Source organism: Lactuca sativa, chromosome 1, assembly GCF_002870075.4.
Source record: "Lactuca sativa cultivar Salinas chromosome 1, Lsat_Salinas_v11, whole genome shotgun sequence".
Lineage (NCBI taxonomy): Eukaryota > Viridiplantae > Streptophyta > Magnoliopsida > Asterales > Asteraceae > Lactuca > Lactuca sativa.
In genome coordinates, this window is record NC_056623.2 from 114402860 (window position 1) to 114419495 (window position 16636).

Sequence of the window (16636 nt, forward strand, 5' to 3'; positions counted from 1 at the left end):
ATTGAGATTCAACTTCATGATTGTTTAAATTAACCTTGTGTGACAACCCAAAATATTTGGATCAAACAAGGTCTAAATTGTAACCCCATTACAATGAAACCCTAGAAGACAAAAAGGGCATATGTGCTTGTACATGGAAGTATACACTTTGGAAGTCATATACAAGGTAAGCTCTTGAAAGTAAACAAGTTTATCAAGGCAAAACTAGACAAATGGATTTGACTAAGGATCACATGGTATAGACACAAGAACTTGTATTTGTGTCACAATCTTGAACACTTGAACTATAAGGCCAACATATTTGAGTCTGCTATTAACTAATACCATAAACACCTTCCTAGGACCCATCCAAGACTGTGAACACCTTTAAAGAAGTACCCTTGGCCGTAAATACCCTTAATGGGCCATCCTTTGGCCGTAAACTACCCTAAGAAACCTTAACTTGACCGTGAACACCCCAAAGAGGCCTTAGCTTGGCCGTGAACACCATAAGGGACCCATACTTAAGCGTAAACTCCTTAAGGAGGCAAGCTTTGGACGTAAACTCCATGGTGGACCACACCTTGGGCGAAAACTCCATCCTAAGAAGCACTATGGTCGTAAACTAAAAAGGGAAGGCACAATTGGGGCGTAAAACACCTTAAACTTGGACGTAAACACCTTCCTGGGGAGCATCTTGGGCGTAAACACTTAGATATTTTAAAGGGTTTACGGATTTATGAGTTGTATTTTGCCATTTTCCCAGGCAATCACGGATCCTTATGAATTATCCAATAGTTCTCCAAGTAAACTTCAAATCAGCTTCACTTCCCTTATTTAAACGAGAACCCCTTTTGTTAATCCTCACCATTACCTCATTTCATTCTCTGGATACTTCATACTTCCTCTAAAAATCCCTCCCTCACTCCATTCAGGAAATAAATTAAACTCCTCTCAAGAACAAGTGGGTATTTCCAAAAATCATTATCATCAAGGTGGTTCTTGGAATTTTGGTGAGCCATTTCGAAATCTCCTAGTATTCTTACATATTATTTGGTTAAATTCATCTTATTTACACACAAAGTTGTGTGTTAAACTTATTAGGATAATTTAGGCTTCAAGGAGTTCATCAAGGGCATTTTAGTGCTAAGGCTCAAGATCTCTTCTCTACACTTCAAAAACCTCCACAAAATCAACTCAGGTGAGCTTCATACCCCCATATTTTAGGGGGGGGGGGGGGGGGGGGGGAATACAAGTCAAACTTTGTTTATTCCACAAATAACTACAAGTTTATCATCTTTCTGTTAAGGATAAATTATTGTTTTGTATAGGTTAATGTATACTCTAGTTTGGTATAAATGTTGTGATATGAATATATTTATATTAGCAAAAACTAACATGATCAAAGTTATAAAAACATAATAAAAGTTAAGATCCATAAACTATATGGTTTTTGGGAACTTTTATTAAAGGATGGTTTTATTTGCAAAAATAGTACATTATAGTCAATCACAAAATCTAGGGAGTTTTAACATCAACATACTATGCTTCGATTTCATATTTTTCATGCTAGAACACACCTTTATATTTATATAAAAGAATATATAAATTATTTCAAACAAACAAGATAAACTATAATCGGTATAGTTTGGAAGTCACAAACCACGTTTTTTTTCAAAGACACGTTTAATCATTGAAAGGTATAACTATCGTGTTTTTACAAGAATATGAGTCATAGTTCACGTAAATTTGTTAAGGCTCTTGTGAGACGCCTTTTTTGTCATACCTAACTAGCGTATGTGGTAAGTCCTGTTAGTTATAATTAGAGTCTCCTGGAGAGAGAGCGGGAGTTTGTGTATAGATCTATAGCGGGCTGACACCCCACACCTTAGTTGTTCGCTACAGCTAGACTAGGCCAGTCTAGGGTGACAAATATCTTTTGACGGAAACTGACGCCTGTAAAACGGCAAGCTAGGCATATCAGTCATATTAGTATGGTTAGAACGACTTACATAGGGAATAACAAAAAGATTTTTGATTTACGAGAAGCTTATACTTCATTAGTTTTATTAAAAGAAATGAAACTAAAAACTACTTTCTGTATGATATTCACCCCCATCTTGGTCTTGGGATTTTAAGACCTGGTTTACGAAACTTATACCTCATTATCTTTATTAAAAGAAATGAGGTTATAAACTATTTTTCGTATTATACTTTCTTCCATATCGGTCTTGGGGTTTAAGACCACAATTCACCTTTAAGAAAATACTAGATTTTTCTGAAACTATATATTTGTACTTTACAAGTGAAGGATATACACCCCATTAGTTTTATAAAATACAAAACTATGTTTCGTATGTTATGTAAACTAAATTTTCACAACTTCGGTCTTAGGGTTTTAAGACCACAACCTTTCACATAACAGAAAATATAAGGTTTTCTGGGAACACATTCTTACTAACACACACCAAGGAAAACGAACAACATGCATGCAACTATACACTGTTTTTGAAACGGGACTCACAAACTACTTTTATAAGAAAATATTGGATTTTCTGGAGTTTTACGAGTTATGAACAAAGATATTACAATGTTTTACCTACAAAAGTGCTTATGAACTCACCAACTTTTTAGTTGACGCTTTTCAAAACGACTTGTATTCTCATGGATCTAGTAGACAGGTATTCACCACGTTCTAGGCCCGGCGTCGCTGCATTTTGTTTTTCTACTTTTGATATTTGTGTTTAGCTTTTGAACAGAACAGGTATTGTAAACAATGTAAATTTAATATTAATGTATGAATGTTTGTGTTGCTATGTTTCATTACTATTCAATTATTACTATTCAATTGTTATGATACTTTGCATGATGTTATCCGCCCCCGAATGTTTCCGCCGTTCTGGTTTAGGGGTGTGACACCTTGCACACTTATTTTTCAGTTTCAATTTCATCTTCATCAACTGATCCCTTATTATTGTGTATTTTACCATTGGTCAATCCTTCTTGAGAATCATCTTCCTAACTTTGTTGGCTAACCTATGAGATTATATATGGTACAATAGTCTTGGAATAATCATGAACTTCATCCATATTTATTATTTATGACCGCTCAACTACATATTTGACAGGTTCATTTAAATCAAGCTTTCTACTACATGATCCTACTTCTCTTTTACTAGGTTTCCTTCTCTTTTACCAGGTTTCCATCTATTTAGTTCTGGTAACACAATGTTAGGTTCCAACTCCTCAATAACAACTTTGAACGGTGACTCAAAATAAGTATGTACCCTAGTTTGTCCATTTTCAATGTACATTCTTATAAATCTATGTTTATGGACATATAAAACCATTTTAAGTACATCTTGGTCATTCCCTAAAGGCAAGAAGCCATAGCCTAAGGAATAATCATGGATGTACAAATGGTAGTACAAGGTCTACTCATTTGGGTACACTAATTCTCGAACCGTGTCATCAAGTTCCTATACTCAAAATAGAGTAGTGTCAACATCGTCTATGTATGATACAGTGACATCAATGTATTTTTCTTCCAGGTAGCCTGGTGAAGACACCATTATAGTGTATGTCAACATCGTCTATGTATGATACAGTGACATCAATGTATTTTTCTTCCAGGTGGCTTGGTGAAGACACCATTATAGTGTATCTTCAACGTGAATTAGTATTGATATCCTTCTTCAAACACACAAATTGATAGGGTAAACAAAATGATATTCTTCGATGGATACCTACTAAGAAAAAAAGCTCAGTTTTTTGAAGAACCATACCATATCTAGCTTATAAGTCCTTCAAGTTGGAATATTTATCATGAAAAGTCCATACTGTGAGGACCATTTTCGACTCCTTATCAATAAACCTTAAACCCCAAATTTGCTTCCTGTAATTGAAAGGTTGGATGAAGAAGAAGGCTTGTGTTTTCTTGGGAGAGGGATGGGTTTTGAGAGTTAATGTGAAGGTGATCGAATATGTTGGGCATAATCACTTCCCTCAATTAATTACAGGTCACATGTAAAATGATGTATATGGCCTCCTCTTATTTTAATCAAATGGAAGTTAGCGGCCCAAAATTGACGGTGGAAGCAAAAAGGACTATATATCAAAAGTTTTGAAACCGCATAGACTTTTTATAAGGTTTTTTTTAAGTTAGGGATTATATCCTAGATTTTGAAAAAACACATAGACCATTTATGAAGTTTTGTTATTAAATAATAATACTAAATAAATATAAATTTTAAAAATTTTAACAAGTGATGAGTTGTAGACAGAATGGAAGTTTCAACCTTGACTCAACTAATTTAATTACGTGTGGACCCGTTTAGTTAAAGGTTGAAAATATCAACTCAACCTACTAATTACTCGGTCGAGTTGCGTTTGGATTGAGATTATTACCACTAGGTCCTAGTAGTGATGTCAATCTAGTGTATGCCACAACAAAAATACATAATAAGAAATTGAAAATTCGAATTTGTGTCTACGGTTTAACAAAAACAATGGTGTTTCATGTATTGTTTAAAGTTAGACATGAAATTAACACCACATTACAAGTGTTTTTTTATGATTAAGCATATAAACTAAGTAACCTAATGGTAACTTTATGTTATATTTGTTTGTGTTTTCCATGTTTTAACTAGATTGTTTTCGTATTAGTAAAAAAACATATCCGGTCGTGTTATATTCATGTCATATCATATCATGTCAAGTAAATTCATTATTACCCAATTTAACACCACTAGATCTTAGTTGTAGATAGTTCACTCATAATAGAGTTTTTGGTATACAAGTTACCGAATTTCGCAATAAACATAACAAGGATACTTATCGTAATACAAGTCCACACCATGTGTGTATTTTTCCCTCTAAACGTGTCCATAGAAAATAATAGTTTAAGAATATCAACGTCATTCTTCCTACATTAAATCAAACCGAAACAATAATAACAATAATATCACTCAAACCACACGTGTAATCGAGTCATGTGTAAAATGTACTATAAGATCTACACATTTACACTTACTACACACTACACCTCTTTAAAAGTAATGAGTAATCACAATTATGTATTTCTTATCTTTTCACAACTATTACTCAAAAAAAACAAGTCCCAAAGTGTGACCCAACCAACATTAGTTTCCCAACGTCTATTTCTTACATATTTGTACTGTGTTTGATATGCATCAGATTGATTTCGTAGGATGGAAAAATGATTTTTTTTTTCGTTCCTCAACCTCACTCTGGATGTCTTGTGTGTACAAAAGACGTAAATACCCTAATGATTTAGCATAGTGCTAGATGTTGAACATAGTTGTTGCACCAAAAATATCGGCTATTTGTGAAATGGTTTCAATAGATAGAGGCGTTGTAGGTAAGAAAGCATTTGGAAGGGGAGGTGAACATTCCGGAACATATTCTTTTTTACCCGAAATAGGAGCATATAGTGATAAAATCGCCCGACAAAATATAAACCTGGAAGAATTTTTAAAGATTTAATTCACGTTTAAATTTTGGATCCAAAAAGATTTATATAAAGAATAAGAACCGAAAGTATTGCGTTTAATGATGTAAGCCATTATGCTTTTGTTGACCATTTAAAATAATAATAATAATAATAATAATAATAAATAAATAAAAACATTTTTTCTTTCTTATTATTGTTATTTTTTCAAATTAATATTTTATATGTAAATTTTATAAATTCATTGCCAAAACTCTATTATTTAACTTATTAACTAGTAATCAAATAATTGCATTTGTATTGTTTACTTAAACTAGTAACAAATCACAAATTTATAAAACTTGTTACCAAATTAATTTTAGTTTAGTTTTTTTTTTTTTTTTTTAACTCCAGTTTCTTTCAATTTGGTTTGAATTTACTAATTTTAACTTGTAAACTTGTGAAACGCTTAACCCTATTTAGCCAACTTTCTTTTTAATAAATTTGCCCAAAGTTTTTATTTCTGTTACGAACTTTGTCCCAACTTTTTTTTAAAAAACTCGCCCCAACTTTTTAACAAAATTTGTTTTTTAATATTTATTTTGTTACAACTTTGTCTTGGCTTTCAGAATAAAATTTTGTTTTTTGTTTTGCTTTAATATTTTTACAATTTCGTAAAAAAGTAGGGGCAAATTTGTTTAAAAAAATTGTAAAAGGATGCGGCAAAACTTTTAAAACACACAAAAAAAAATATTCAGAAAATTAAACCAAATTTGTAATAAAAAATAAACATTAAAAGAAACAAATTTTACAAAGTTGGGTAACTTCGTAAAAGAAGTGCGGATCAAATTCGTAATAAAAAACTAAAACTTGGGGCAAATTTGTTAAAAAAAAGTTGGCTAAAATGGGTGTAAAATGTAACGATAGAAATTTATAAGTTAAACGAACTCGGGCGTCTAAAATTTTTTTTAAAAAAATGTTAGGGACTAAACAGGTAAATAGTGAATAGTTGAAGGGTAAATTTCAACCTAAACCCCCAAATTATTTCATAATTTATCAATAAAAAAAATTTTAAAAAATGATTTTGAATTTTACCTTAAAAGGAGTCTCCTAATGAACGGATCTTCCAAAACTTGAGCCCAAACGGGATGAATTGTGTCTAAAGATGCCAACATTTCTCCCCACTTATCCAAACACGAAGAAAGAATATTCTGTGCCTTGTTAAGATTCTCCTTTAAAAAAAATTAAAAATGATTTCGATTTTATTCAACTAACAAGGGCAAAATAGTAATTTCACATAAAATACCATTTGGATTTGGATGTCGGAGCTGGAAAAGCCAAGTAGGATGATAAGAGATTGCAAAGGGGATGTGAGAAAACTTGTGAATTGGCTTCCATTGGGTATGCGAGGGTCTATGGTATTATTGTGTGGTGTCGGGTATGAAGAGGTTGGAGATAGGAGAATTGCAATTGGTTCTCCTTTTTCTCCCTTGTTTATTCCCTAAAAAATAAAAATAATAAATTTTTATTTATTATTATCCTTTTGAATTTTATATGTCAAATCTTTTATGTGAAAAGAACTAAAGTTTTTTAATAAAAACTTGCCTGAAAAGCTTTACTGTTGTCACTATCAATAATAAGGAAAAGTGGTTTTCTTGTAAATGGTAGCAAGTCGCAAGGATAAATCAAATTAAACACTGAAATTAAAAAAATAAAAAGTAAATTATTAGACACGAATCTTTTATTGTAAAAATAAATAAATAAATAAAATCGTATTATTCTATCAACAACTAACAATTACTATCAAGTTAAAAAATCTTACATATTATACTATCTACTCTAATAAATATAGTTTTTTTTGCCACATATCACATTGTTATTTAATTTGCCAAATGTTATTTTTTAGTTATTTTGAAATAATTTTTTCCACATGTCATTTTATGGGTCTTTTTTATTTTATTAAATTTCATATAATATTTTAATATAATAATTACAATAAATATAGTAATAAATAAATATCAATTTCATTAATGGACTTACCTTCTAATTTCAAAATCCTCAAATTCAAGCTTATTAATTTCTTTTGTTTATTTATTTAAATTATTTGTTTAAATTATATATATATATATATATATATATATATATATATATATATATATATATATATATAAAGTTTCAATTTTAATAATTCATTATTTTTCTTATTTTCTTATAAATTTAAAGTTTTTAAATATTTAGACTTTTATATCTATTTTTTTTTTAAATTAACCCATGTAATCTCCCAACTAGTTTAACATTAACCAAATGTTTTTTCATTGTTTATAAGAGCACATACGTGTTACAGTGTTGTTTTAGTGAATTGCACTTTTGGTCCCTGTAGTTTTCAGATACATAAAATTACAGAAGTGATCCCTTAGTGAGAAAAAGTTTACCAAAATGGTCCCTACGTTACAAAATTACAAAAACAATCCCCCTTTATGAAAAAATTTACAGAAATGTTCTTTGTGTAAAAGAAGGTTACAGAAATGGTCCCTATGTATGAAAAAATTACAGAAATGGTCCCTCTCACTGCAACAGGTGCGCTTAAAACCCTTGTAATTGTACGTTATATAAAAGATTAATAATATTTTGTTTAAGAGTTTTTTGAAAGCTTACTTTTATACTATTTACAAAATGATTAAATACAAGAAGGTTACAGAAATGGTCCCTGTGTAAGAAAAAATTACAGAAATGGTCCCTCTCACTGCACCATGTGCGCTTAAAACCCTTGTAATTGTACGTTATATAAAACATTAATAATATTTTGTTTAAAAGTTTTTTGAAAGCTTACTTTTATACTATTTACAAAATGATTAAATAAAAGAAGGTTACAGAAATGGTCCCTGTGTAAGAAAAAATTACAGATATGGTCCCTCTAGCCGCAAGATGCGCGCTTAAAACCCTTGTAGATGTATATTATATAAAACGTTAATAATATTTTGTTAAGAGTTTTTTTGAAAATTATTTGTATACTATTTACAAAATGATTAAATAAAAGAATTACCTCCATTTCCATGAGAGCCAATATTTAAGCCTCCAAGACTATTATCACACACAGCATCTGATTGAGTCATATTAGTCTGAATGTTATCAGCACCATAATTTGATGCACCTAAAACAAATTCAATGTTGCACAAATGAATAAATGAACAATTTTAAATTTAAATAATAAAATGAAAATTTAAAGAAAAATGGAACCTGAAGCAGATAAATATATCAACAGAACACCATCAGCAGGGAGCTCCTCACACAGTGTAGCAAGAACCTGTCATTTTTTAATGATAATAATATCGTGTTATAAATAATATATGAAAGATATTGCAATGTACTTTCATTTATTTATTTTTTATAGTTATAGTATATCCTACTTTCATCTCTTTATATAATAAAATTCTACTTTCGAATTTTTTTTCCTTATCAAGGCTTTGTATTTTGAGAAATCTACCTAATTATAGCATTGTAATTTCAAAAAAAATATAGAAAATCTTATTTTGAGAAATCTATAAATTTATAACAGTGAAATCTGTGTTGCATTTGGATGACATAATTAGGGTAGATTTTTAAAGTACAATGTTCTAATGGAAAGAAATGAAAGTATGCGGGAAATCTACAGAAAAGTCCCAAACTTTCGGGAAAAGTTTCAATAATGTCGTAAAAGTTTTTTTTTAACAGAAAAGTCTCGATTACTTAACATTTTGCCCAAATTAACGAAAAAATCTTTTTTTATATTTGAACAGCAAATGACAGATTATATGATTTCTCAAAATAATGGGACTTTTCCGTTCAAAAAAAAACTTTTAGGACTTTATTGAAACTTTTCCCAAAAGTTTGGGACTTTTCTGTAGATTTCCCAAAGTATGATGCTATAATAGGATTGGTTAATTTCATAAAAGACCTCATATTTTATATTTTTTCCGATTTAAACTACATTTTTATTTTTTTTCCTGAAAAAACCTTGTTTTTTTTCATTCTTTCCAAAAAAACCCTCAACTTTGTCTTTTTTTCCAAAAAAAAACCTCAACCTTCTACTGTTTCCGAAAAAACTCTCACATTTTACAATTTTTTTGGGTTAATCTCATAAAAGTCCTTATATTCTATGTTTTTTTCGGATTAAACCTCAAATTTATTTTTTGCCTGAAAAACACGTTGTATTTATTCATTTTTCCCGATTTGGCCCTTCTAGTCATTTTGTAAAATGTGAGGGTTTTTATCGCGAAAAAACAAAAAAAGCTGAGGGTTTATTTGTAAGCATTTAGAAGGTTAAGAGTTTTTTTCAGAAAAAAAAATAATAAAATACAAAGTTGAGAGCTTTTCCGAAAAAAACAAACAAATTGAAAAAATACAAGGTCTTTTTCAGACAGAAAATAAACTCGAGGTTTAATCCGTAAAAAACACAAACTATAAGGTCTTTTTAGTACATTGCTATTTCTTATATTTAGGTGTTTGTAGATTAGACACTCACAGCTATGAAGTGTGTGGTTGATGGAGAATACAAGACTGCTTTACGTGGATTTGGAGGCAAAGTAGGATCAGAAATCTCTTGAGAATAATAATTCACACGAATGGATCCTTGGTGGGGCCCACTTTGACCAATGTTTGACCAAGGGTTTGAGATTCCATTTCCATTTGATTGGTAAAAAGAGCCACTTGGTTCCCATTCCAAACATTGAAGCATTCTGAAATTGTCAATAGTCAGCTCTGAGAACTTAACCTGAATAACAAATGAAAAAAAAGAACAACACAAGATATATAAATAAGGGTTAATCTGAAAAGGGCTAATGTCATAAAAACCCTCAAGTTTTCAGAGTTTTGTCGGTTTTGCCCAAAATTGAATTTTATGTCCGTTTTTATCCTAACATTTTCCAAAAAATGTTCGGTTTTACCATTTTACCGGTGATAACAAGTTACCATTATATTAACTTCGCAAAAAACCCTTAAGTTTACAGTTTTTTTACGTTTTTACCCTTAAGTTTATAATTTGTTTTTACACTTTTACCCTATGTATTTTTTTTTTCATATTATACATATTCAAGCAGAAAAATCATATGAATATGTATATTATGAAAAAAATATACTTAGGGTAAAAGTGTAAAAAAAATTATAAACTTAAGGGTAAAAACACAAAAAAATGGTAAACTTAAGGGTTTTTTTTGCGAATTTAATATAATGGTAACCTGGAAAACCTGTTATCACCGGTAAAAGGGTAAAACCGAACATTTTTTTGAAAATGTTTGGGTAAAAACGGACATAAATTTCAACTTTGAGCAAAACCGACAAAACCCTAAAAACTTGATGGTTTTTATGACATTAACGCATCTGAAAAAAGACCTTGTATTTTGTGTTTTTTTTTTTTTGGATTAAACCTCAAGTTTATTTTTTTGTCTGAAAAAGACCTTGTGTTTTTTTATTTCATTTTTTCTGAAAAAGCCCTCAACTTTGTATTTTTTCCGAATAAACCCTCAGCTTTTTTAGTTTTTCTTGAAAAAACCCTCACATTTTACAATTTTTTGGGGTTAAGCTAAAAAAAAGACCTTATATTTTGTGTTTTATCCGGATTAAACCTCAAAAAACAAATTTTGCCTGAGAAAGAACTTGTATTTTTTCATTTTTTTCCAAAAAAAAACCCTCAACCTTCTAATTGCTTCCAAATAAACCCTCAACTTTTTTAGTTTTTCTCGAAAAAAACCCTTATATTTTACAATTTTTTTGGGTTAATCTCATAAAAGACCTTATATTTTGTGTTTTTTTGGATTAAGCCTCAAATTTGTTTTTTCCTGAAAACGACCTTGTATTTTTCTCATTTTTTCCGATCTGGCCCTTTTAGTCATTTTTTTCCAAAAAAAAAAAACGTAAAATGTGAGGGTTTCTTCGAGAAAAACTTAAAAACTTGAGGGTTTAGTTGGAAGTAGTTAGAAGGTTGAAAAAAAATTTCGGAAAAAAAATACAAAGTTGAAGGCTTTTTCGGAAAAAATGAAAATACAAGGTTTTTTTCAGGCAAAAAGTAAACATGAGGTTAAAATGTGGAAATTTCACCTAATTATAGCAATGTCATCCAAATACAAAACAATTTTATTTTCACTGCTATGATTGGGGAATTTTTCAAAGTACAATGTCCAAATAAGAAAAAAAAACCTAAAATTACAATGCTACCCCTATGTAGATTTTTCATGGAACAATGCCATTACTAGAAAATTGTGAAAGTATTACATTTTAATAGAAACAAGAAAGAAAATGGTTACAGGATTCCATAATAAAATTTTGGGAAATATCTACTATAATAAATCAAGATCAATTTTGCCACATGTCAATCTTTCATGAGTTTTGACGCTTGTCATTTTATGGTATTTTTGAAATAAATAATATCCACATGTCAATTTCTGGTTTTTTTTCCAATTTTTAAAATTAAAAAGCCATATAATATATATATATATATATATATATATATATATATATATATATATATATATATATATATATATATAAACTATTAAATAAATGAAAGTAGGTTGCTATTTCTTGAATTTAGGGGTAACCTCATTTGGATGATAGCTGCAAAGTATGGCATCTCTCAATCTTAGCTTTCTTTTGATGAAGGAAACATGTGGTAAATTATCTGGATCATGATCTAACACAATGCTGTATCTTAAAGGCCTCATATTCATGAAAGCAGTGTCAACTTTAAGAAATTTGGTTATGTCCCGAATTACCCTTTTCCATTCCTTGAAGTCAGTGTCCTGAAATTAATTAAACGTGTTATATTGTTGAGAAATTGGTGTTTTGGTTGGATGGAATGGAAAGAGAAATGGAATGGAATGAGTTATTACATTCCAAGATCATATTTGGTTAGATTGTAGGAATGGAATGAATTTTTTGTGTTTTGTATGATTTTTTTTTTTTGTGTATTATATATAAATACAATGAGCATTTAAAGGGGTAGTGTCTCCTTTTACCCCAAAAAAGTGTATAGTTTCAAGATTGTTATATATATATATATATATATATATATATATATATATATATATATATATATATATATAAATTATGATTATTGAACTAATTATTTACAAAACTAAAAAATTAAACATAATAAAAAAAAAAAGGCTCATTCAATTTCGAGTAGTATTATAAGGGTTTTATGCAGAAAAGTCTCATTATTTTGGGAAAATCATATAATCTGTCATTTCCTGTTAAAATAAAAATAAAAATGAAAAGAAGTTTTTCATTAATTTGGGCAAAAGGTTAAATAATCGGGACTTTTCTGTTAAAAAAAAAAGATTTAGGACTTTATCATAAAATTTCGCAAAATAATGGGACTTTTCTGCATAAAACCCTTATAATAAAAATATAAATTTTCTAGTTACTTTTAGAAAATAAAATTATAACTTAAATAAAATAATGACTTTTTCTTAAAATGTGTCATTAAAAATTTTATATAGTATTTAGGAATGAACTTTCATATGATTTTTTACATTACATTAAAATACATCATATAGTTTTAACTTTTAACTTTTAACACTATTCTAATTTCTAAATCATATTTAGTTATGATTATAAAAATTATTATCTAAAAGACTCAAAAATTAAACAGGATCAAAGGTCATTAAAACAGAAATAATATTATAGCATAAAAATACTTTTAGAAAATAAATTTACAACTTAACTTTAAAAAAGGTTTGTCTTTAAAGAATTTACAAATAAACTACATGTTATATTAAAACTTTTATACCCCTTGTAACAAATAACAAAAAGATTAAATACCTGAAACGCCCTTTTGATCTCAGAAACCAACATTTTGAGCTGATTTACCAACTGATACACCATTTCTCTTCGATTCAACACAAGACAAACTGTCAAAAATCTAGCAAGAAATCTCAGTTGTTTATTTGCAAGATTAAGATCTTGGAATAATCCATCTTTAAAATACTCCCTTGTTAAAACTGCTTCATAAAAAATATAAGCCTCTGATAAATAACTGGCTTGACTTGTTCTCATATATTGCCCAAAATAAAGTTGACCAATTCTTGATGCAATATCACCAATTTCCCATCTTTTAAGACCAGATTCCACCAGCTTTTGTCGATTTTCTTGTTGGAATTTCCATAGTTTTGTATAAACTTTGAATACTTTATGGAAGTGTGTATCATACCTGATGCAACAACACTTTGTTCATGGATTTCAGACTCTAATTTTTTGTTTATTGTAGCATCTTACTTTCATTTCTTCATATTACAACATTGTAGTTTGAGAAATCTACCTAAGTGTAGAAATTTTATTCAAATAGAAAGCTATAATGAGTAGATTTTTCAAAGTGCAATGTCTTCATAATAGAAACAGAAGTACAATGTTGTAATGTAAGAGAAATAAATGAAAGTGAGATGCTAAAATACACATAAATGAAGGTATCTTGTTGTTTCATTGAATTGAGCCCTAAGAAACTTAGGCAAAGACCTAGCACTTGGAAGCATCATAAAGCTTTAATCACTTCTGTAATCATGTTTAGTTTGAAATGTTTACTGCAAATTAACTTCTCTAATTAATTTAATTTCTTTCTGATGTATATAGTGTTGAATGGATTTTGATTTTGGTTAGTTAATCAATGCATACAATGATCGTATTAAATTTGTGTGACACTAAAAGTGGAATAGATTCATATTTGATCCTTCAAATTCAAACTTGAAACTAGTCATACAAACTGAATTTATAGTAATACCAGCTCTTTTCTTCTAATTAGCTAAACACTCAGACTTCCCAGTGTCAATATTTTGAAACCCTAAAACTTAAAAACGATGGATCTCAAATAAAGAACATCGCAATTCAGGAAGCTACCATGGCCAATATCTACTATTCTAAAGCATAGGTGATAGAATATCGCCAATTTCTACAGGAGCATATAAACATTCAACACAAACTCAAATGAATTCGTATCAGAAAAACTGAAAATTAGGATTTCACAAAATAATAAGTCAAAAAAGCCAGGCTCTTGATCGTTTGCTAGCTCAAACACAAACTCTAAGTACAGTAAACATAAAAAAAGCCGACCTGTGATGCTCGTAATAGGGCAAGTCTCTAATTTTGGAGAACTTCTTATCGGCTTTAGCTACGAGAGACCAATACACTTCACTCAGTTGAAGATTCGCAGTAGCAGCAGCATCTTGTGACATTTCTTTCTTCAAATTACTCCTACTCACTCGCCACAACTTTGCATCACATGTGTATTGATCCTGTATTCCTGTTTTACATAAATAGGACGCCGATTCTTTTATGAGAAGTGGATTTGTGTTTATGATCGCATCAGTTTATAGATTCGGACAACGGAACAAGCGCAAATTGATGTTGCTTTGTCCTAAGATATCTGAATCGAGATTTGGTAATTGGGGGTTTTAGGGTGTTCTGCCGTTCGGGATTGCTATTATAGCTAATAAACATTGGGAAAATTACAACCATTTTTTCGGTGGTTGCCTTGTATTTTTATAAACTTTTTTTTTTTTTAAAGTTAGGAAAGTATGTTTTTCTAACTTTTTTTAATTAAAAAGTCATTTTCCTTCTATTTAAAATCCAAAAGTCACTTTTAAAATGTTTTTACCAAACATCTTTTGCCTTTATCTTTTTCAAAAAACCTTTCAAAAAGACAAGACAAACACCTATTTAATTACTTATTAAAAAAATAGCCAAAAAATATCACTTAAGCCAAAAATACCACTTTTTTCAATGGAGCGCCCGAAGAACAATCAGATTTGTCTATTTTTCATCAAAATTTTACCGTCTTTATGATTAGGAGTAGGTTTTATATATGTGGTTAAATTTTTTTTGAAAAAAATCGAAAAAAATATATATATAACCGTAGGTTTGAAACCTACAGTGTACAAGTGCCTAATGCACAGATTGTGCATTGTCGACTTGTACACCTACGGTTTCGTATGAACCGTACGGAAATTTGTTTTTTTTCGTTTTTTTTAAATCAATTCAATGGGATCGGAATCTTGTTAATTTTGTAGTCATACAATTAAAATTAAAAAAAAAAAAATGAAACCGTAGGTTTTTTGGAAACCTACGGTGTACAAGCATTTACTGCACAGTTTGTGCAGTAAACACTTGTACACCGTAGGTTTCCCAAAAACCTACGGTTTCGTTATTTTTTTTAATAACTAATAAACACTTGTATCCCTTTTTATGTATTTTATGATTTTTTATTGGGAAAAAAAATCGTAGGTTTCCAAAAACCGATGTTTATATATATATATATATATATATATATATATATATATATATATATATATATATATATATATATCATTATTCTTTAAAAGAAAGTTATTTTAAACGTATTTTTAAGGATTGTATCCCCTTGTATGTATGTTATGATTCAATGTTAGCATGTTGTTTAAAATGATGTTATTTTCTATGTCTCAATTATAGCATACAGTAGCAATGTACTATTGATTTGAAAATGTTTTTATGTTTATAATTTGTAGATACATTAAAGTATACTGTATTGATAAAATAACATTGTGTTTTGCTACTTTCGGGTTTGTTATAAAATATGTTACTGTCACACCATTTTGAAAGTACAATGCTAAATTTTGTATACTAGTGGTATAGAAAATACAAAAAAAAAATGTAGTCAATTAATTTCCTTTGGTATTTTATACAAAGTAAATAGAATATATGAAATGATTAAGTCTTATATTGTGTGTTTTTTTCTAATTGTTTATCAGTTTTTTTAGTTTTATAAAATTTTATTTAACCTTAATGTTTATTTAATTTTGTAGCATCCAAACAAATCGATGATTGGTCACTTATCTGTTAAAGCTTCATGCCATAAATTACATGAAGTTTTGAGTCGCTTGAACGGACCCGTGTGCGATCTGTTTTCAAAAACTAGCTTTGGTTACTTATTGGACCTACCAGCTCAGTCCGGAGACGGACTTCTTATTCATGGGCTGTTACTGCATATGTTGCGTCCTACTGCTGAAACGGACGCCGCTGAACGCCTATATTTTAGGTTTTCTAGACGTACACTATCATTTGGGTTGGAGGAGTTTTGTCTGGTGATCGGACTTTACATGGTTCGGTGTCCTAAATCAAGGATCGAATTTTCAACCATGTATAAACACGGATATGGTGAAAATACATTTCAGTCCAGAGTCTTTCCATATCGCACGGACACTT

At 29.5% G+C, this 16636-nt stretch overlaps 1 protein-coding gene across 2 annotated transcripts; it reads right to left on the bottom strand.

Moving 5' to 3' along the window:
* Nucleotides 1-4860: 4860 nt before the first annotated feature.
* Nucleotides 4861-14890, bottom strand: LOC111921388 (uncharacterized). 2 transcript variants are annotated; one of them, XM_023916961.3, is made up of 10 exons: nucleotides 14507-14890; nucleotides 13226-13613; nucleotides 12001-12201; nucleotides 9930-10178; nucleotides 8666-8732; nucleotides 8472-8579; nucleotides 7034-7125; nucleotides 6735-6929; nucleotides 6524-6660; nucleotides 4861-5460 (listed from the first exon to the last, which is right to left on the bottom strand). In XM_023916961.3, exons 1-10 carry the CDS (start codon nucleotides 14626-14628, stop codon nucleotides 5283-5285), a joined length of 1737 nt encoding a protein of 578 aa, XP_023772729.1. In that variant the 5' UTR covers nucleotides 14629-14890; the 3' UTR covers nucleotides 4861-5282. The 2 variants fall into 2 exon arrangements, with proteins under 2 accessions (XP_023772729.1, XP_023772730.1); XM_023916962.3 differs by having other exon boundaries at nucleotides 13226-13627.
* Nucleotides 14891-16636: the final 1746 nt, after the last annotated feature.